The sequence below is a fragment of the Carlito syrichta genome, unplaced genomic scaffold (genome assembly GCF_000164805.1).
Source record: "Carlito syrichta isolate Samal-C Ts95f unplaced genomic scaffold, Tarsius_syrichta-2.0.1 Scaffold307184, whole genome shotgun sequence".
Lineage (NCBI taxonomy): Eukaryota > Metazoa > Chordata > Mammalia > Primates > Tarsiidae > Carlito > Carlito syrichta.
This window is the reverse complement of record NW_007251280.1, coordinates 320562-344285: the sequence shown is the minus strand read 5'-3', so window position 1 is coordinate 344285 and position 23724 is coordinate 320562. Positions and strand designations below refer to the sequence as shown.

The following is a 23724-nucleotide window of genomic DNA, read 5'->3' as shown; positions in this document are numbered from 1 at the left end:
GTATGGTTGACTTAACTGGTAATTCTTAATCATTAGTCTAATTGACTATTTTTGTTTATTATTCATTCAGATTTGTGTTTATATACTGCCCTCAATTTCACTTGTATTGTCTTCTACTGATTCTAATAGTAAAACATTATAAAGGGGTAAACTTTTAACTTGTAAAATTTCTGAATCATGATAAAAGTGACTCATAGTGGTTGACCAAAATAAATTCAATGAAACTTCAATAAATGAATAAAAATTAATGAGAAAAACTAGGTCAGAGAAGCTGAACTTTGAGACTGGATTGGTCAGTCAAAATGCAGGTTGGAAGAGTCAGTGTAAGATGAAATCAAAATTGAGATAAATACATCAAATCAGTTCACAAACAGTTTAGTGAAGCATAGAATGAGTGATGAAGGCCAGAAAAAAAAATTAGAAACAAGAGAGCATTAGAACTAAAGCAGGTCATCAAGGGAGCACTAACATAAGGTATTAACAAATAACAGTTTTATATTTTAATCAGCTTCTTGGCAATTCACAGGGTATTAGTTCGAGTGGGGCTCTATCAATCAAAAAATAGAACATTCACTAATTCTCTCTGCTACTGACCTTGTGCATTTCCATTTATCCATTCAGTTTCATTTTATTTCAGGTAATGTTACTTTTTTTTTTTTTTTGAGCTGGAGTCTCACTTGGTCACCCAGACTGGAGTGCAGTGGCACACTCCCGGCCACCGCAGCCTCGACCTGCTGGGCTCCGGCGATCCTTCCATCTCAGCCTTCCTAGTAGCCAGAATTACAGGCGTGCGCTACCACACCCGGTTAGTTTTTTATTTATTATAGAGACAAGGTCTCGCCAAGTTGCCCAGGCGGGTCTCGAACCGGTGGGTTCAGACAATCCACTCACCTTGGCCTCCCAAAGCTGGGATTACAGGCTGAGCCACCGACGCCAGCCATCAGTTACATTTTCTATAACCAATGAATGTACTTCTAATTTCCAGAATTGTTAAATGTTTCTTTTTATATTCCATGAGTCATATCCCATTACATTCTTATGCTATTTGGGTCTCCAGCAGGAGATTGAGTCAAGATACTGGGTACAAGAAATATTTCCCTGTTAAATGCAGTGTCCATCCCCATAATTACAGTCAGATAAAAGAGATGCAAACATTTTACATAAAGCATGTTCAAATATACCAACTTTCCTATAAACTTTTATTTTAATTTTATCACTATCTTTTCATATTTTTTCATCTCTGAACACTTGAACCATCTCATTTTGATTTTAAAATGTCTACAATTTGAAAAAATATAGAATTCCAAGAATGTTAGTCTTAAATTTTATTCTGTATACTTCTGTTTGACCACTCACATTAACTTTTTCATAGCTGGGCTCGGTGGCTCAGCCTATAATCCCGCGCCTTGGGAGGCTGAAGCGAGTGGATAGCCTGAGCCCGCGGGTTCGAGACCCGCCTGGGCAAATTGGTGAGACCTCATCTCTACAATAAATCAAAAAACTAGCCGGGTGTGGTAGCACGCACCTGTAGTTCCAGCTACTTGGAAGGCTGAGGTGGAAGGATCGCCGGAGCCCAGCAGGTCGAGGCTGCAGTTGCCGGGAGCGGCCACTGCACTCCAGTCTGGGCGACAGAGTGAGACTCCAACTCAGAAAAAAAAAACTTTTTCATGACTTTATGTGGTTTAAAAAATTAATTAGTGAAATATACATATTGATTCATGATAGCAAGTTCCAAGATTGATGTCACATTATAAATTTGTTAGTGTAATTCAAAAAAATGAAATTGAAGAATTGAATATATAATCTATTAATCTATTTGGGCTTGTTTTTAAGATGCCTGTTTTATAGTTAAAATATCTATAAATATATTACAATGTTTATTTTAAATTGTACTAGTTGTGACAAAAATTAATACTTGTAAAACTAACCATGCAATTTTTAAAACTTTACTGTTTTCAATGTCAATACTTAAATACTTGTAAAAGTAGATTAGTGAGTTATGCTGGCTACTACAAAAGCTTCATTTGTATTGCTTTTGAGAGATGACTGGAAATAATTTTACAATCCTCCCATTAATTCATGCTCACTGTCCTTAAATTTTGGCAGGCCATTGGGATTGCAGTAAAGGCTGGTTAGCTGGGGGATAGTGTGGATATTTAATGACTACTTTGTTTTTTTTAATTAGTGAACACTTGGCCTTTCTCTGTGCATAATGATGTAAAAGTGTGATGCTTCAGTGCTTGACAGATACTTGCCATTCAGTTACTTACTGGGGAAACAGTCCAGTATTGAGAATTAAAACTGTTAAGACTGGATAGGTTTGAGTCATCATTCTTTTTTGTCCATCGGAGATCTAACTAATACTTTCAAGTTTTTGGTTTGGAGGTTTAGATAGTTTGACTTTGGGTACGTAAATAGTTGATTGCTAAATTTGGTCAGATTTCTCCTAATTGGCTATTCCTAAATTCTTATGATATGTCCTGGTAAATTACACTTTGCAAATTAATTGTCATATATGTAATTGTTGCATTTGAATGTACCTAACTTAATAATTTTAAAAAAGAATTTCCATTTAAGGTAACTGTTTGCAGGTCAGAAATGAGAAAATGTAATTATGTAATGCTCTGAAATGTAAAAACCAACAAAAAAGCTGTAAATAAAATCGACTAAATCAAAAAAAAATTTGACAGGCCTTATGTTTGTCTCAACAAAGAGAATGCAATAACTTCCAAGGCTCAGTGAGAAAAGACAGTATATTCTCTTCCTCTCATCTATCCTCCATGTTTCTCTTTCTCTTTCTCTCTTGCTCCAGAACGCACTCTTTGCATTTTGAAATTCTGTGTCATACAGGAGGTCTTGATGCTATATGACAATTCAGTGGAGAGATTAAAAAGATATGCCTAAGAAGACCCCATTATTCCAATCTCCCAGGAGTATGAGTTTTTTATATTAATCATCATGTATGTGAGTGACTGACCTTCAGGTGATTACAGCCATAACCAATGTATGGTTGTGGTTCCTGAGAAATCCTACGGAAGAACTACCCAGCTCAATCCCACCAATACTCAAAACTATGAGAGATGATAATAAAATAATTGCTGTTGTTCAAAATCACATTGTTATGAAATGATACATACCCGAAACGTATTTCTAACATATTTTAACTGTTCATTTGTAAAAGCTATTAAAATTGACAGAGAACTACAAAATGGGAAACTATAAATGTTACATCTTTAAAAAAATTCTTACACAGAAAAGAGAGGTAGTATAGCATAGTGGTTAAAAGCTTAAACTTTGGACATATAACCTAGCATTTCAAGTCACTGAAATGCTACTACAGAATTATGTGGGGTTGACAGTTTATTTAAATTCACTATGCCTCAGCTTCATCAGTCAGATATGATGGTAATGACATTACCTATCTCATACGGTTGTTAAAAGGAAGAATTCATTAACATAGTAAAACACTAAAAATGATTGTATATAGCAGATTAAATCTACATTCATAAAGATGGCTGACTAGAGTCATATGGAACTCACAGACTCTTATTTGGTACAGGAAAGTTACAAAGGACACATTGGTTATTTGTAAAAGATCTAGAATGCTAAGTCAAATGGCAGTGGGTCAGATGACTGGCATATTAAAAAGATCAAGGTCAGATAAACCAGTAAAAAATCAACAAGAAATATAGGTCAGAAAAGATGAACTTTGGAACTGAATAAACTGATTATAATGAGGACATACAGGTTGCAAAAGAATGAAATCAATATTGAGACAAATACATTTAATTCAGTTTACAAATCTTCAGTGAAACATAAGATAAGTGATTAAGGCCTGGAAAACAATTAGAACAAGAGAGTTTTAGAAGTAAAGCAGATCATCAGAAGGGTTCTAATGTGAGGTGTTAACAAATAACATTTATATTTTAAACAGAGTATTAGCATTTCTAGAGTGTAAGGTGATTCCTTAAGGTGTTGGTAGTAACATAAATTAGTATAGCCATTATGGAAAATGAGGGCTTTAACAGTCAAGTTTCAATCAGAAAAATTAAGAGAATAGGTATTAATTCTCTCTTGCTGATCTTGTTCATTTTTTATCTATCTAGTCAGCTTCATTTTATTTCATTCAATCAATTATATTTTTTATAATTAATGAGTGCATTTCTGATTTTAACAATATCTAAATTGTTGTTTTTATTAGTCCTCCTTACTGTATCTCATTATTGTCTTACGTTGATGATTCTGTTATTTCTGAACATTTGATTCATGCTTATTTTAAAAACTCATTCCAGTTGTCTCTACCTACAGTCCTTGAGTGCATATCTTCCTGTTGTGCACGATTGGTTGTTTTCTTGTAATTGTCATGAGTTAATCTTTAGCAGGTGTCGATTTCTATAAACATTCCTCATGTCCTGAATTATGAGGGTATTCCTTCAGAATGATATTTTTCTTACCTCTGCTGTGGGCTAGGAAGACCTCCAGTTTTATATCGTTTGTTTTAGAAATTACTTCAAATGTGCTACAATGGCTTTTATTTTTAAAAAAAAATGTATTGGCAAGGATACAGAGAAAAGTGAACACCTGCACAGTGTTGGTAGGGACATAATAAATTAGTACAGCCACTATGGAAAATGTTATGGATGTTTCCAAAACAACTAAAAATAAACTACCATATGATCCAGCAATCTTACTTCAGGGAATATTTCTGAAAGAATTGAAATCAATATATTGAAGGAATACCTGTACTTTTATATGCATTGTAGCTTTACACACAATGCACAAAATATGAAATCAAATTAACTATTCATCAACTGATTACTAAATAAAGAAAATAGAATTTTTTTTAATTTTAATAGATGAGATAAAGGCTATTTTAATCAACTTAATTTAATCATTCCGCATTGTATACATATATCCAAAACATCATATTGTAACCCATAAAGGTAATGTAATTATGATTTGTTAATTTAAAATAATATTAATGAAAAAATGTAAACATATTATTTGATCCAGCAGCTCTACATCTAAAAATATGTCATACAAAAATGCTTGTACTTGACATGTATGTACAGGATGTTTCCTCAAGCACTTAAATGGCTGCCATTCAACAATAACAAAAAAAAAACTCACCTTCATTAAAAGATACAAGGTATACAGCCATTACAGAGAAGGAGTAGATTTTAGGCAATATCATTGAATGTTCTTCATGTGACATTGCTAAATAAAAAACAACTTCCAGGAAAAAAGTATGATACTCTTTTTTTGAAATAAAGTAAAATATATGGAAACTTCTATAAACAGAGAAAATGATCTGGAAGAATACACAGAATTTATAATTGTGAATAACGCAAGTTTCATTCTATGTACTTCATTGACTAACCTTTCACAATAATGTTTGCATGTAATAATCATGGGTGGCTCTCAGTATCTGTGAGTTCTGCATTTGCAGATTGAGTCAACCATGTATAGAAAATATCTGAATATAGAACAATTTTTAGAATATAAATTTTAAAAGCAATACAATATGCTAACTATTTGCACAGCATTTGTTTTAGGTATTATAAGTAACCTAGAGATAACTAGGTATATGTAAAGGTATGTGTGGATCACATGCAAATATTATGCCATTTTATAGGAGACTTCAGCATCCATGGCTTGTTCCAGGATTGGCTTGGGACCAAAACGCCTCAGATACCCAGGGATGACTTATGTGGTTTAAAATTAATTATTAAAATAAATATATTGATCTAAAATAGGAAAGAAAACTCTGATGTCATTTTATCAGTTTGTTGGTATCAATCACAATACTTTAATTGACCAGAAATTTTGTACATTATCTATATGCTTTATGTTGTTTGTTTTAGGACACAATTCATATTTAAAATAACTATGACTAAGCATATTATAATGTTAATTTAAAATGTTAATAGTTGTTAAAATCTAGACTCACAATTTTTAATGATTTTAGTGTATTTTTAATGTCATTATGTAATAATTTCACAGTAGCTTAGTGACCTCTGCTGTTTACTTCAAAAGCGTTTATTAGTGGTTATTTTGATACATGATTACAAATAATTTCACAATGTTTCCATCAAGTTGTGTTTTCTTCCCTTGAACTTTGACAAGCCTTATGGTTGTCTTAATAACAGAATGCAATGAAAATAATACAATTTAGCCAGGCTCGGTGGCTCAGCCTGTAATCCCGCGCCTTGGGAGGCTGAGATGAGTGGATTGCCTGACCCTGCGGGTTCGAGACCCACCTGGGCAACTTGGCGAGACCTCATCTCTACAATAAATCAAAAAATCAGCCGGGCATGGTAGCGCACGCCTGTGGTTTCAGCTACTCGGAAGGCTGAGGTGGAAGGATCACCAGAGCCCAGCAGGTCGAGGCTGCGGTGGCCGGGAGCAGCCACTGCACTCCAGTCTGGGCGACAGAGTGAGACTCCAACTCAAAAAAATAAAATAAATAAATAAATAAATAAAAATAGAAAATAATACAACTTAACTTCCAAGACTTAAAAAAAAAAAAAGTAATACATATTAACCATTGTTACCAGTATTAGGTGGTATCTTATTGCAGTCTTGATTTGCATTTCTCTGATGATTAGTGAGGCTGAGCATTGTTTCATGTGTTTATTGGCTGCTTGAATGTCTTCCTCTGAAAAGTGTCTGTTCATGTCACTTGCTCACTTTTTTTATTCTGTCAAGTCATTTAAGTTCCTTGTAGATCCTGGATGTTAGGCCTTTGTCAGATGCACAGCTTGCAAATATTTTTCCCCTTCCATGGATTGTCACTTTACTCTCTTGATGGTTTCTTTTGCTATGCAAAAGCTTTTTAGTTTGGTGAGGTCCGACATGTCTATCTTAGCTTTTGCTGCATTTGCTTTTGGGAACTTGACCATGAATTCATTGTCTACTCCAATTTTCAGGATCATGTTCCTTAAGTTTTCTTCTAAGATTCTGATGATGTGATGTTTCACATTTAAGTCCTTGATCCATTTTGAGTTAATTTTTGTATATGGTGACAGGTAGGGCTCCAGTTTCATTCTTCTGCATGTGGTTAGTCAGTTTTCACAGCACCATTTGCTAAATCTTGTTTCCTTTCTCCAATGATTGTTGTGTTGACTTTGCCAAAGATGAGTTGGTTGAAGTTCTGTGGTTTTATTTCTGTATTCCTTGTTCTTTTTCATTGGTCTATGTGTCTATTCTTGCACCAATATTATTCTGTCTTGGCTATTGTAGCTTTGTAATAAAGTTTAAAATCTGGAGATGTGATTCCTCCAGCTTTGTTCCTTTTGTTTAGGATCACTTTAGCTATTTGAGTTCTTTTTTACTTCCATATAAATGTCTGTATTTTTTTTTCTGTGTGAAAAATAATGCTGGCAATTTGATAGAAATTGCATTGAATCTATAGGCGGCCTTAGATAGACTTCCTTGACAATACTGATTCTTCCAATCCATGAGTATAGGATATTTTTATATTTGTTTGTTTAAGAACCTTTAATAATGTCTTCATTTTTATTTCTGTTTTAGTTATTTGCATTTTTCCCTTTGTTCTTTGCCAGTTTATCTAAAGGGTTGTCCAGTCTTTTCATGGAATCAACTTTTTGTATTGTTGATTCTCTGTTTTTTTAATTCTCTATTTTATTTAGTTCCATTCTAATTTTCTTCATTTTTTCTGTCTGCTAGCTTTGTGTTCATTTGTTGTTCTTCTTCTGACACTTTACAGTATAAGTTAGGTTACTTCAATACAGACATCTTTTTCAATACATTTTTCTCCAAATGTTGCTTTCCCTGTATTCCATAAAATTTGGCTTGTTGAGTTAATTTTTTTATTTTATTCAAAGTATGTTTTAATTTTTATTAAATTTTTTTCTTTCACCTTTTAAATGTTTAAAATTTCCATGTATTTATGAATTCTCCAGTTTTTCTTCTGTTACTGATTTTAACTTATTTTCATTATGTTTAGAGAAGACCCTTTGTAGAATTTCAATCATTTTAAATTTATTGACACTTGTTTTGTGGCCTAATGTATACTGTATCCTGGAGAATGAGCAATGTACACTTGAGAAACTCGTGTTGGGAAGAGTAATATGTTTTACTCAGTCTACTGGACTCAAATGTTAATCTCTTCCAGGAAACAACCCCCACAGACACATCCAGAAATAATGCTTAGCCAAATATCTGGGCATTCCATGATCCAGTCAGGCTACATAAAATTAATTATAACATACATATCTAACAACAGAACACCAAAATACACAAGATGGAAAATGTATTCTGCTTGTTCTGCTGCTGTTGAGTGAAGTATTGTACACATGCTTTTTAGTTCTAGTTGGTTCTAGTGTTTTGGAGCTCTCTAATTTTTCACAAACCTTCTTTGTAATAGTTCTATTCACTACTAGAAATGGGATATTAAAGTCTTCAACTATAATTTAAAACTATATTTTTCTCACTTCATTTTTGTCATTTTTCGTCTTGTGTATTTTGGTGTTTTGTTGTTAGATATGTAGGTTATAATTAATTTTATGTATCAGCTTGACTGGATCATGGAATGCCCAGATATTTGGCTAAATATTATTCCTGGATGTGTCTGTGGAGGGTGTTTCTGGAAGAGATTAACATTTGAGTCCAGTAGACTTAGTAAAATGTATTGCTCTTCCCAACATGAGTAAGCATCATTCAATCCACTGAGGGAGATTTAGAGTAAAACAAAAGAGAAGAGGAAGGGAGGATTTACTCTGTCTTTACCCGACTCCTGACTCCAGAAGAGAGAATATTGATTTCCTATTGTTCTTGCTGCTCCTGGTTTTCAAGCCTTCAGACTGGGATTGGAATCTACACCATCAACTTTCCTGGGTTTCCAGCTTACAGATGGCAAATTATGGGACTTCTCAGCCTCCATAAATATGTAAGCCAATATATATTAGATAGATAGATAGATAGATAGATAGATAGATAGATAGATAACCGGAGGAACTTAAATCACTCTACAAAAAAAGATACGTGCATACCCATGATTATTGCAGCACTATTAACAACAGCAAAAACATGGAACCAACTAGGCTGCCCATTGAAAGTGGATTGGATTTTTAAAAAGTTGTACATATACACAATGGAATATTACATAGCCATAAAAAAGAACAAAATTATGGACTTCACAGCAACTTGGATAGATTTAAAGTCTATGATGCACAGTGATTTATCATAGAAACAAAGAACGGAGTACCACATGTTCTCACTCATAAGCAGACACTGAACATTTACATAACATCAATAAGGGTACCTGTTCTCAAACCAGGTGAAGTGGGAACCAAAGGGAGGTCCAAACTTTACCTGTATGATGATCATTTGTATACCTAATCCTAAATTGTGCCCCACATCTTTAAAATAAGATTTAAAAAAAAGAAATGAATGACTCTACTTCCAGTAGTAAAAAGATCATTAACAGTCCATAGAGTAAACTAGTAACAGAGATAGGTTACATATCTGCATTTTTTATGCTCCCAGTCAACCACTTATAAGGAACAAGAAGCTGAGTGATTAGGTAGAGGATATTTTTTAACATTTCTAGAAAAATAATAAATATGACATTGATTGGTTGCTACTAATACCACTGGACAAAGTGGTGGGGGAAAAATGTAAATTCAGGGATTTGAATTTCCAGCTCAGGTGCAGTATAAATGATCTGAAAGCTTCTAAGTGTACCCTTATATCCGGTAGCCACAGGACTGAGCTTGCTGGTAATCAAATGCAGAATCTTATATTGTGCCTGCTGAATTAAAACAGTTTCTTTAGTTGGTTGGTTGGCTGGCTGGCTGACTGGCTGAAACATGGGTCAAAAGATGGCCCACAATAAATGAACTGAAAATATCTGACTGGTTCAGTTTAGTGTATTGTAGGACTTAAAGTCTTAAAGAGATTGGGATGTTAGAGTGAATTTGTCCTTTAAGACCTACTCAAACTGGTAGGGTGTAGACAATACCAGTCTTTTATCAATATTTTTAAAAATAAATTTATGAGAAGAGCCCCAGAATCATTGAAAGGCTTCATGATTACCACGGCTCTTCTCTGATGGCCAAACCTTACAGTAGTAACTATAGCCATTTAACAGAGAGTCAAGACCCCTCAATCAATCCTCATACTAAAGCCAGTTTACAGACCTAAAATCTCTTGAATGAAGGGAAGACTAGGTCACCTAGAAAAAGATTCCTGGTACACTCCCAAAAGTTTATGGTAAGTTTTCCCAGCTTACCCCAAAAGGAACTATGATCTTTTACCAAAGTAGAAGAAGTGGAAGTGGAAAAGAAGAGATAATCAAATCTTTTCTGGTCTACTGGATACTGGCTGTGATTTGATGCAATTCATGGAGACCCTTAAGATCACTGTGGCTTACCAATTAAAGGTTTATGGAGGTCAAGTAATTAATGAAGTCTTAGCTCATGTCCTTTTCACAGTGGGCCTATTGTGACCTTGAACTTATGCTATGTTGATATCCTCAGTTCAGAAATGAATTTTACACACACACACACACACACACACACACACACCAAGAGCAGGAAGAATCTCTACATTGTCTTCCTAGCCAGTGGAATGAGGTCTATTAAAGTGGAAATGGTCAAGGGGAAGCATATATGACTCTCTGCATGTGCAAATATTAAAACAAAAGCAATACCACATTTTTGGAGAGATAGTCAAAGACATTCCACCATTAAGGGTTTGAAGAATGCAGAAGTAGTTATTTAAGTACACCCTCATTCAAATCATGTATTTTGATTGTGTAGAAGACATGGTTCTTGGCAAATGATGCTGGATTATCATAAACTTAACCCACTGGTGAGTCCAATTGCAGCTGTTGTGCCAAATATAGTTTCATTACTTAAGCAGCATAACACCACATTTAGTACCTGGTATATAGCCATAGATCTGGAAAACGCTTTTGTTATTAATACCTGTTAGTAAAGACCATGAGAGTAATTTTTTCTTTCAGTTGGTGAGACCCGATACGCACCTGTACTGTCCTACCTCAAAGGAATATCAACTCTCCAGCCCTATTTAATATTTATTTCACAAGAAGTTTGACTGACGTTGATTGACTTTTTTTCAAAAGTTATCACAGTAGTCCATTACATTGAAGACATTATGCAGATTGGACCTAGTGAGCAAAAGGTAGCAACTACGGTTGAAAAACATTGGTGAGAGAGTTGAGTGTGGAAGGTTGAGAAATAAACCTAAAAACAAATTCCTCTACTTCAGCGAAATTGCTAGGAGACCAGAGGTGTGGAGCATGACTCCACATTCTTTCTATGGTGGAGGATAAGTTGTAGTATCTGGCCCTTTCAACAACTAAAGAAGAAATAGTGTACCTCTTTAGATTTTGGTGACAACATATTCCTCACTTGGGTTTGTTACGTTGGCTTATTTGCCAGTGACACAAACAGCTGCGAGTTTTGATCACAGCCAAGAACAGAAAGCTCTGCAACGGGTTCAGATTGCTATGCAAGGAGTATATGATTCATATGATTCAGCAGATTTAATGGTGCTTGAAGTGTCAATTACAGTGATGCTGATTTGGAAATATTGACTAGCCTTTATACATGGAAATATTGACTAGCCTCTATGCACCCGGCTCTTACATGAAATTTAGGGTTAGGGTTGGGGGTTAGGGGTTAGGGTTAGGGTTAGGGTTATTGCAGCATGGACCCTTAGGATTTTAGTGTAAAGTTTGTCATCTTCTACACGTAACTCTTCTTTTGAGAAATAGCTCCTGGTCTGCTAGTGGGTCTTAGTAGAGACTGAACACTTAATCATGACCATCAAGTTACCACATGACCTGAGCTGCCCATCTTAAATGAGTGCTTCTCAACCCCCTCCCCAGCCGTAAATGTAGACATGGGCAGCATGGTGACTGTAATGGACAGCAGAATGAAAGTAGCAATCAGAATAGTCAGACCCGTGCAAAACTATAGTGTTACCTAGTTTATTATAGTGTTCCTAGAAGTGAAGGTGAGGACCTTACTAAATTTTTACTTGACCTATATAAACAGAAAATGTACCATTGAATTATATACTTAAAAATTGATGATGGTTTGGTAAATTACATGTCAACAACGTTTTTACAAAAAACAATTCAAAAATTTCTTGAAACACTGATTCAGCTGTATTATTACTTTATATGTATTTATTTACTCTAAAGATAGGCTGTTGTTATGCCATTAAAAAGTCCTCAAAAGGATTTCAGTCATTACAAATGTATTCCTTGAATACAATGAATTGGTATTAGAACTCCTGCATCTACATCATAGTTTGCACCTTTTTAGAGTTTTGTCTGTTTCATCTGCGTTACCTAATTTGTTGGCATCCAATTGCTTTAGTATATTATTAAATTATTTATTTCTATATTATTGGTAATAATGTCTCCTTTGTCACATTTGATTCTATTAATGTGAGTCATCTCTTTCTTGGGAGGTCGAGATAGTCAAAAGTTTAGTCATTTGCTTGGCCTTTTGAAAGATCCAAATTTGGGGCTTGCTTGTTTGTTTTATTGTTGTAATACTTTATTTTGGCTATCTTAGCACTAATTAATTGCAACATGCATTCAGTAGACATTGTACTTTGAGTACCCACACAACTAGTGTTTTTTAACCCTCAGTACAGAGTTATATACACCCTCATGTTTATTGCATCCCCATTCACAATAGCCAAGATAAGGAATCAACCTACATGTTCACTGATAGATGGGTAAACAAAGAAAATATGGTATATAGACACACAATGGAATACTATTCAGCCTTAGAAAATAAGGAAATCCTGACATTTGTGACAAGCTGGGTGAACCTGGAGAACATTATGCTAAATGAAGTAAGTCAGGCACCAAAAGACAATTACGCATGATCTCACTTTACATGTGGAATCTAAAAAAGTTGAATTCATAGCAGCAGTGAGTACAATGGTGGTTGCAGAAAACAAACTTTTAGTTAGATAGAAGGAATAAGCTCTGAATATCCATTAATAGATTAAGATTATAGTCAATAATAATGTGTTGAATTCTTTAAAATTGCTAAGAAAGTAGATATTAAATGTTCTCACCAAAAAAATTGTATATGAGATAATGGATATGTTAATAAGTCTGATATAATAATTTTGCAATGTATACATATGGGGGTACAAAAAAATACATACATTTTAAGTATGACGTTCACTCAAAAAATGGCATTAATCAAATGAATGCTGCCAACACCATGTGACAGGAAGGACAGTCCAAGAAAATTGCAAGCGCATGGTTGAGCAAACATAATACTACACATTGCTAACATAATTCAACTTCAAAAAGTAATACATAGATAACATCTCTTAAAATGTGTGTACTTTTTTTGGCACCCCCTGTATATATCCAAACATCATATATATATTGAATATATAAAATTTTACATGTCAATTGTACTTTAATAAAGCTAGGGGAAATTGGTTAATTAATTTTTTAAAAGAGTAAGTAGATAATTGTATTTTGCCAGGATCATGGTAAAAAATGCATGTCACAGAGTGATGGTGCAAGACAGCTAAGTCAAGGGTATACTCTAGGCAATGAGTACAGTGATTGACTGTGGGATTCAGCCTGACTACATTCATGACAAAGAGGTTCTCAGTGGATCACAGTCAACTAAGAGACAATTTTTTATTGTATTTCACTGACCTTTGTCTTTCACTCCATCGTGTGAATTGTGCAATAAAAATTATATTAGGACAAACAATCCGGTTATAAAAAGTAAGACCATCAAATATTTATTGTGTAAATCCTCAGACTGGGATCCACTCCACAAGTACAGTGTAGAATCTGATATGTGTCAGAAAATCATGAAATATATATGTATCAGGAAATAAACTAAGACACAAAAATAAATTCACCATATCAACCATGTTTTTAGTCTGCGTTAGATTGTGTACCATGTGGAAAAGTGAAGAACAAGATTTTGTATCAACCAGCATAAGGTACTTGGAGGTACCATGATAAATTCCATCCAGAATTACAGAAGCTAGACCATAATACATTCATGAAGAAAAGTGTTAATTATTTTCTACTTAAAGTTATTTCTTCTTGTTCATTTAACATATATTGCTATATTTGCTTTTATTATTCTCTTTACTCTTTATTTAATAAATCTTTATTGAGCAACTGCCACAGGTAATATTATACTTTTCTATGAACTGTGAAAGATATAAAAATTAACTATGGTCCATATCCTCATGGAGTTTACAGTCTAGTTGGTGAAATCACATCTACTCACACATGTCCAAAATATATAGGTAGAGCTTATTAAGTACAGAAAGCTTTAAAAATGGTAAGGAGTCATATGAGAAGACTATGGCAGTTTCTTAAATAACTAAACATGAATTTACCGTATGACAGTAATTTCATTCTAAGCCATGAGTCTTGGAGAAATAAATATTGATGCTCACACAAAAGCTTACCCACAAATGTTCATAGCGGCTTTATTCATAATAGCCAAAAACTGAAAACAACACAAATGCCCTTCAGTGAGAAAACAGTTAAACAAACGGGTGCAATCATACCATGAAATACTACTCAGTAATAAAAAAGAATGATCTACTGACTCATATAACTTAAATAGACTTCAAGGAGACGATGCTGAATGAAAAAGCCATTCTGAGAAGGTACATATTGTATGAACCATTTATATACCGTTTTTAATAAAAATTATAAAAAAGGGTCAGAGACTGGGAATGGGAGTAAAAAGGATGCCAGGTAGCGTGATGAATCCTTGTGAGCCAACTGTCTGTATTTGGATGGTGGTAGTAGTCACACGAATCTACATATGTAATCACATTACACAGAACTAAATACACACATAATTGCATGTTTTCAAAACAGATGAAATCTGAATAAGTTTGACAGGTTTTCTCAATGTCCACCTCTTGCTTGCAATATTGTACCACAGCTAGGTAAGATGGTACTCTTGAGGGAAACTGAGTAAAGGGTACACAGAATTTATCTGCATTATATCTTATGGTTATATCGCAACTGTGTCTGAATCTATGATTATCTGAAAATTAAAAAGTTTTTTAATGATAAACAATTTCGGAAAGGAGTATGTTACATTCACTTAAAGGAGTCAAGAGGCCAGGCGCAGTGGCTCAACCTGTAATCCCAGTACTTTGGGAGACTGAGATGAGAGGATTGCCTGAGCCCAGCCTGAGCAAATTGGTGAGATCTCATCTCTACAATAAATCACAAAAACTAGCCCAGCGTGGTGGTGTGTGTCTGTTATTCCAGTCCTTGGAAGGCTGAGGCAGAAGGATCTAAGCCCAGCAAGTCGAGGCCATGGTGGCCATGAGCCTGCCACTGCACTCCAGCCTGGGCAACAAGAGTGAGACTCCAACTCAAAATAAATAAATAAAGGAGTAAAGAAAGGCTTCATGGTGAACTACACTGTAGATTTTGATATCATCTAGTCACTCTATAATGTTTATCATTTTTAAAAAATTCAAGTGAAAAACCAAAATAAACCCTCACAGTGAGAGACCACTTTGGTAAATATGTTTTAGAATAATCCCAATAAAATTTTTTTTGTAGAATCAGAATTTGAAAGTAAAATTAAAAATCACATTCTGTTGATCTAATTATCACATCATTTTAAAAAATGTATTCAACCTATTATATTCAAGTGTCATATTTTTAAAAACAAGACTGTAGTTTCATGATGGCAATGTTATAATAGCTACCATTTCTTGAGTACCTACTGTGTTTCGAGAAATGTGTTAAGCTCATTTTAAACATTCTCGGTTTAATTTCTCCAACAACCATTTGAGTAAATATTTTCTCTGTCTTATGGGTGAGTAAATTAAGTCTCAGAGTATTTAAATAGTAACTGGATTAACTCACACAATATAAAATATGGGATTGCTTTCAAAAATTAATGTGTAAATAATAATATAGCTGTTTCATACATAATGTAAAAAAGAAAGAGAGTCATTCAACTTTTATTAAAAGACTGTTGTATACAGAACACTTTACTAGGTGCTATGGAAAGATAAAAGACATAAAAGAGTAATTACTTGTCCTCTTAAACAATTAATAAATAATACAGTCATGTCTTCTCAACCTTCTCCAATGAAATGGTTTACATAGACGTGCCTGAGAATTCTGAAACACTTTGTACATTATTTTTCTAAAGAAGAAGGATATTGTATTATCCACTTTTCTAAGTACATAAAATTTGAACTACTGCTTATATTTTCTTTGTAACTCAAACTTCTATTTCTAAAATCCTTTGTAGAAGAAAATAACAGAAATATTTTTCTTAGGAATATGATGCCATTGTAAAATTAAGCCTGTAACATTTTTATTTAAATTGCTTCAACTTTGCTGGCACAAAGTTCCTCAAATCATGCATTAGAAATTTTATTTCAGTTTGGAATCTAACCTCCAGAAATCGGAAAAATACTAATTACATAAATAATCACGAATTAACTTCTAAATCCTATTTTCATAGATAGATGGTATTCTTTTGGTTTTGCAAGATCCTAATACGAAATTTCGAGGACAATTTAAGTTATTACTAAAAGATCTGGATGTCCTTCCTGAATCCAGATGGCCTGCCTTCCTTTATCTTCCTAGAGCGTTGGTGCCACCTAGTGGCGAAATCACAGAATACACTAGAACAAGGAGACCTGTCTTCAACAGAACAAGAGTTTGAAGGGTATTTATATCTCTTTTTAAAATTCAACAGTTTTCCCAATTTTTTTGTTTCCTAAAAGATTGTATTAAATTAAACAAAAGCGGTTTAAGCCACCTATTTAACACTGTCAATTCAGGTCGGTTTTCATATTTTAGCCAAGTGCCTGCATTTTATCATTTCCTATTTCAATGTTAATAGGTCAATAAAAGTCTAACTTTTCTGATGTTTTTACAAAGCGTTATTGTACAGTAAAAGCTTGCAATGGTAGCTGCATACAATGAGGAGAGGGTAACTGACAGACTTGGCGAAATCTCAACATTAACATGCTGTGCGTCATGACACCAGTCTTAATTTCACTATGGCCTAGCCCACTTGAATGTTGTGTCTCTACCAGCTCAGTAATAATTTACCAAAACTAAAATTATGAAAGTGGCCAATATTAAGATTTTACTCTTTGGTTTTGTATCTAGGCAGCTAGCAACTCAGTGTCATATTAGATGCAGAAGGGAGGCAGCTTTCAGGGTGTCTTTCCTATACTATCTTTCTGTCCTTGGAACCCAGACACATCTCATAGGACCACTAGCCATGTGTGGACTCTACACCCAGAAGCGGGGGAGAGAGAATGTCTGCAATCATCTCAAAATGGAGGTCTGAGCCCCAGTTTCAGTTGCATTGCTAGAGTTGTACAATGACTCCTGGTCGGTGGTTTTTCAGTTTGGGACAGCTTTAGATACATAAGCATTTGGTGATAATCCCTTTTCAGTCAATAGTTTGGAATCTCTTCATTTCCTTCCACTCAACTACACAATTATTTTACTACATAAGTCATGCTGACTGTTCCTAGGTGAATTTTATCCTTGCCACAAATTTTGCAAGAATTTACCACAAATTGACCAGTAACTTTTCCTCATCTTCTCCTTCTTCATGGATTATCATAATGTCAGGCAAATGGGTAACTTATTTATGTATTTATTATTGACATTCTCAGCAGTGCAAAGTTAAATGAATATTGTTTGCTCTAACTTGGACAATTATTGTAGAGCACAAAAAAACCAGAATCTTCCTCACATGTATCTTAGTAGTTATTTGAATGGAAATGAAAATAAAGCTATATATTGGTCTCTTTCTGGAATTTCTTAACTTAGTTCTCAGGTTTTCTTCATCACGATGTGATTGATCTTCTGCTGTCTTTATGTGCTTGACTTTTCATAATGAATAAGATCATTTTCCATATTCTGCTAAGAATAAAAAAACCTAATGTTTTCCTGCACACTGAAAAAAAAAAAAATGTGCCGGGCTCGGTGGCTCAACCTGTAATCCTATGCCTTTGGGAGGCTGAGGTGAGTGGATTGCCTGAGCCCGCGGGTTCGAGACCCACCTGGGCAGCGAGACCTCATCTCTACAATAAATCAAAAAATCAGCCGGGCGTGGTAGCACATGCCTGTAATTCCAGCTACTTGGAAGGCTGAGGCGGAAGGATCGCCGGAACCCAGCAGGTTGAGGCTGCGGTGGCCGGGAGCGTCCACTGCTCTCCAATCTGGGCGACAGAGTGAGACTCCAACTCAAAAAAAAAAAAAATGTAACTTTTTCTCTTTGTATATATTTTTCATTTCTTGTTTCACACCTCGAAAATGGAAATGTACTGAAAAGACAGAAGCTGAGGAAATGAAGGAAGGGATTGATTTAAATTGTATATACGTGTGAGAAATTTATGTCAACAAGTCGGAATTTTGATGACAGAAAACTTATAGAAAACAGATGAATGCAGGCTGGGACCAAGTCGATCTGGCAGGATGCTCACACGTGGAACAGAGATGGGAAGAAAATTCGTCCATCAGAAACAGATCAGTGAGACCAGTCAGAGCTGGGTGATTTGCAAGTTTTCTTCTCCAATTCTGTATCTCTAAAAATGGCCTCTACACAAAATATATGTTCCATTCTGCCAGGTGTTTTTGCTTCTGTTTTTGTTTTCTCTTAGATACCAGTTTTGGAAGTAATCCAGTCCCTCAAGGCAGTCACTCTAGTATATACACCAGGCTTATTGGGTTTTGCACACTCATCTCCCCAGCTCACTATTCCAACAAGGTACCAAATATCTCTGGCATCTGAAACAACCAGGGGTCCTCCAGAGTCACCCTAAAGGAAAAGAGACAGGTTAGTAATTCATCATTCATTACAGAGGAATTTGCTATGAGAGGGATCTCCTAAAAGAACCAGAATTATCTTTTGGAAGGTAGGTCCCTGGTAGTATGCTCAGAATTTGTTCCTCCAAATTAAACAGCCAACCAAAATCTTTAATAGCAAGTTTTGAGAAGGTTGTGTCATGATTTGCAGAAGAAACATCCCAAGTTGTGGCAAACAGATGACTGGTTCTTCCACCATGACAACACACCTGTCTACACCACTGCTGAGTAGTGTTCAACAATTTTTTTTTTTTTTTTTGAGTTGGCGTCTCACTCTGTTGTCCAGACTGGAGTGCAGTGGCCGCTCCCGGCCACCGCAGCCTCGACCTGCTGGACTCCCGCTATCCTTCCGCCTCAGCCTTCCAAGAAGCTGGAACTACAGGCACGCATTAATTTTTTTTTTTTTTTTTTTACCAAAAATGGCATGACCTCCATGCCACACCCTCCTTATTCACCAGATCTTGTCCCCAGAGACTTTTTTGTTTGTTTGTCTCCCAGATGAGAAAAGTCCTCAAAGGAAAACATTTTGCTGATGTGGAAGAGGTAAAACAAAAAATGGCAGAAGCACTGAAAGTTATCAAAATTGGCAAGTTCAAAGACTGTTCTGAGCAATGGAAAAAAACGTCTTAATAGGTGTATTGCATTAAATGGAGAGTACTTCGAAGGTGACTGAAGTTTGAATGTGTAAGAATAAATACACAATTTGGTGGTTTTCTGGTTCCCCCACCCCCACCCCCACCAAGTATGTTTCTAGCTTCAGAATGTAATGAAAGAGGCAGTTTTCGAAAATATTCAGTGTACTTGAACTTAGAAGTGATTGCCTTCGCCTGTGTCAGTTATTCACCTGAAGGAGGAGCTTCAATACCAGAAAAATTGATTTAGCCTCAGGGTTCAGTACACTGGGATTAAAGGCTTCATCTCCTTTGAGAACTATACACTAAATTTATCTGACTTTTCTGACAAAATAACTTCCTATACAGGTTGCCTCTTTATTGGTGTGACATAACTCTCCCCTCCCCCCCCCAAAAAAATGCTAAGACATGTATTACTGGTAAGGAGCACAGACATTAGAGTCCAACACCTGGGTTTTAAGTTTGGCCCGTCCAGCTGACTAAGACCTTTATCTGTATTACGTCCACTTGAATACCTAATCCTGAATCGTACCCCACATTTTTAAAATAAAACTTAAAAAAAAGAGAAAAACATTTACTTACTTTTAAATGCTCCTAATAATACCTACCTCTGATGATTACTGTGAAAACTACATAAGACAATGAATGTAAAGTGCTAAGTCTGGCACATGGCAGAACTTAGAAAATACATATATAAAACCACAAATTTGAATTATTTTATCCTGCAAACTCCAGAGATCTGTTTCTCTACATGGATCTTAAGAGCAAGGTACTGGCCAATCATTTCTCAGGATCCTGTGTCTGTAGTTACTGGCCACCCATTAAATGGTTTATGAAACTCTTAATTAATTAACACATTATCTCATTAATTCATGTAATTCTCGAAAAAAGGACAGGAAGCAACAACAACACAGAGTTACTTTTTTCTGGTTTAGCAATAAGGCAACTTAAACTCAATGAATTTGAGTAATTTGCCTGAGATCACATGCTAATCAGTAGCAGAACTTGAATTTGAATCCAGAGTGATCTAATTCAGAAGCCCATGCTTTTTTCCCTACATTCTACTAACTCTCTTGTGATTTTTTTCTGTCCATTTAGAAATGTTAAGTAATAGTAATAATAGCTAAATTTGAAATAATGTGTTCGTAACTTTTTTCTTGGATTTCTGTGAGCAATATTTTGGTAGTTTTCATTGTAAAGGTCTTTCACTCTCTGGTTAGGAAGATGCTAAGGTATTTCTTTCTTGTGTGTGACTGTTGTGAATAGAATTGTGCTTTTTATTTGGTCCTCTGCCTGTTTGTTGTTGGTGTATAAGAATGTACTGTCTTTTGCACATTTATTTTGTACCCCGAGACTTAGCCAAAGTCCTTTATCAGTGCAAGAAAGTTTTCTGACAGATTATCTTGGATTTTCGAGGTATAGATCATATTGTCAGCAAGAGGGAAAATTTAACTTTCTCTTTTCCTATTTGGATACCCTTCATTTCCTTCTCTTGTCTAATTGGTTTAACTAGGACTTTCAACACAATATTGAATAGGAGGAGAGTGGGCAGCCTTGTCTTATTCCAGTTTTCAAGGGAACTGCTTCCAGTTTCTATTTAGCAATGTGGATTGAAACAGGACCCCTACCTATCACCTACACAAAAATCAACTCTAAATGTATCAAAAACCTAAATGTAAAACCTCAAAATATAAGAATCTTAGAAAATGCAGAAGACACCCTTATGGAAACCGGAACTGATCAAAATCTCAGATTTCCATGCCATAAAAGATAAGATAGACAAGTGGGACCTCATTAAACTGAAAAGCTTCTGCAAAGCAAAAGAAACCATCAAGAGAGTGAGGAGACAGTCCACAGAATAGAAAAAAACATATTTGCCAACTGTATATCTGACAAAGGCATAATATCCAGGTTCTACAAGGAACTCAAACATGCTAAAAGGAAAAAAAACAAACTTCCCCATTAAAAAGTGGGCAAAAATCCATAAAGAAGGACAAATATATGGACTTTGCGGCAACCTGGATGGATTTAGAGTCTATCATACTCAGTGATCTATCGCTGAAACAAAGAACAGAGTTCCATATGTTCTCACTCATAAGAGGAACTTGAACAATTATAATGCTATAAGAAAGTGATTGGCAGTATTGGGAAACTGTCAGGGAAGGAGGTTGGGATTGGCAATTGAGGCAAACTGCTAAGGGAGGGAGGGACATACCTCATCAACAAAGGGTACCTGCATGATCAATGTTTGTATACCTAACCCTGAACTGTACCTCACATCTTTATAATAAAAATTTTTTTTAAGTGGGCAAAAGACATGAATAGACACTTCTGAAAAGAAGGTATATGGGCAGCCAACAGACACTTGAAAAAGTGCTCAGCCTAACTCATCATCAGAGAAATGCCAATCAAAACCAGATTGAGATACCACCTAAGCCCAGTAAGAATGGCCATCATTAATAAAACAAACAAGAACAGATGCTGGCAAGGATGTGGAGAAAAAGGAACGCTTCTACAGCCGGTGGGAATACAAACTAGCTCAACCTCTGTGGAAAACAGTGTCACAATTTATAAAAGGACTAGAGATTGACCTTCCACATGATCCAGCAAACCCCCTACTGAGAATATACCCAGAACTCAAATCATTCTGCAAAAAAAGATACTTATACACACCTGTTTATTGCAGCACTATTTACAACCATAAAAACATGGAACCAACCATGCTGCCCATTGAAACTCGACTGGATAAAAAAATGTAGTACATATACACGATGGAATACTACACAGTCATAGAGAAGGACAAACATATAGACTTCGCAACAACTTGGACAGTTTTAGAGTCTGTAATACTCAGTGATCTATCACAGAAACAAAGAACAGAGTACCACATGTTCTCACTCGTAAACGGACCCTGAATATTTATTGTAATACTGTAAGAATGGGATTTGCAGTAGTAGGATACTGCTGGAGGGCATAGCATCAATAAGCGTACCTGATCTCAAACCAGGCAAAGTGGGGATCAAAGGGAGGCCCAAACTTTACCTGTACGAAGTCCACTTGTATACCTAATCATGAATTGTACCACACATCTTTAAAATAAAATATGAATTTAAAAATAAATTTAAAAAATTAAATTAAATAAATAAGATGTGCCATATAAAACTATTTGAACATAAATAATTTCAATAAGTGAAACTCAATCCTATATGCAGGTAGAGCAGATTAGGATAAAGAAATTGGATGATGACAGGCAACCCTTTCAGGTCCCCTACCACTGTGGGAGCTTTCCTGTCCTCTCAGTAAATCCTGCTTTCAAAAAAAAGAAACAGAAAACAACAAAGACAGCAAGTTTAAGTCAATAAACTTAAGAAAAGAAACAGAAGCAAATGTGTCTGAGGATAAACAAAGTTATTTTTTAAAAGAGATAAGAGTGTCTAATGGCATGACAAGTTGAAAACATGGAGATGTGAGGCAAGTATTAAATAGAGAAAAATAGAGAGTCTGTTATACTAGCATTGGTTAGCTCACATTGGATTGGCGAGAAGAAGAGTTGTATCAGTATAAGAGATTGTGATGGTTTATATGTGTTTTTTCCTTAGCCAAGGAAGCCAGAATAATGGGAGTAGTTTATAATCTTCAGAAGAAAAGAGAAAAACTCTCAACTCAGCTACTGCACAGGCAGAAGTTTTTGGAGCATCATATTTTTTTTTTAATTTTAGGGTTGTGGGGTACATGTGAGGATTTGCCACATAAGTTGCTGCAGGTGAGGTTTGGCCTTCTAGTGAGCCTTCCCTCCCTCCAGTAGCAGACATGGTACTCAATGGGGGGTTGTGTGCTCCTTATCCCATGTGGTACCTATATGTGATGGAATACTACACAGTCATAAATAACAAAGTCGTGTCCTTTGCAGCAACACGGATGCAGCTGGAGGCCATCATTCTAGGTGAACTATCACATAAGCCACATAAGCACAAAACTGAATACCACATGTTTTCACTAATAAGCAGTTCCTAAACAATAAAGCATCATTGTAAGAAAATACAAAGAGTATCTTTACCCAAAACTTCCTCCCAGGAGAGGTGCAACCCGCCTTGTGTACGGTTTGGGCCTTGGCGGGTTACACTTTTGCCTCTGCTCAGGGCTACACTTCCATGCCGGTTAACCTCAGCACTAGCAAGCCGGGGTTTTCACACGATTGTTTTTGGGAATTTT

General features: G+C 35.4%; 1 protein-coding gene across 1 annotated transcript in view; it reads right to left on the bottom strand.

Annotated features, from left to right (window-relative positions):
- Positions 1-18529: 18529 nt before the first annotated feature.
- Positions 18530-23724, bottom strand: part of TMPRSS11E (transmembrane protease, serine 11E) — a 47245-nt gene continuing 42050 nt past the window's right edge. The window contains exon 10 of the mRNA XM_008064048.1: positions 18530-18833. Coding sequence (XP_008062239.1) covers positions 18672-18833 — 162 coding nt within the window. The 3' untranslated portion in view covers positions 18530-18671. The remainder of the gene's footprint in view (positions 18834-23724) is intronic.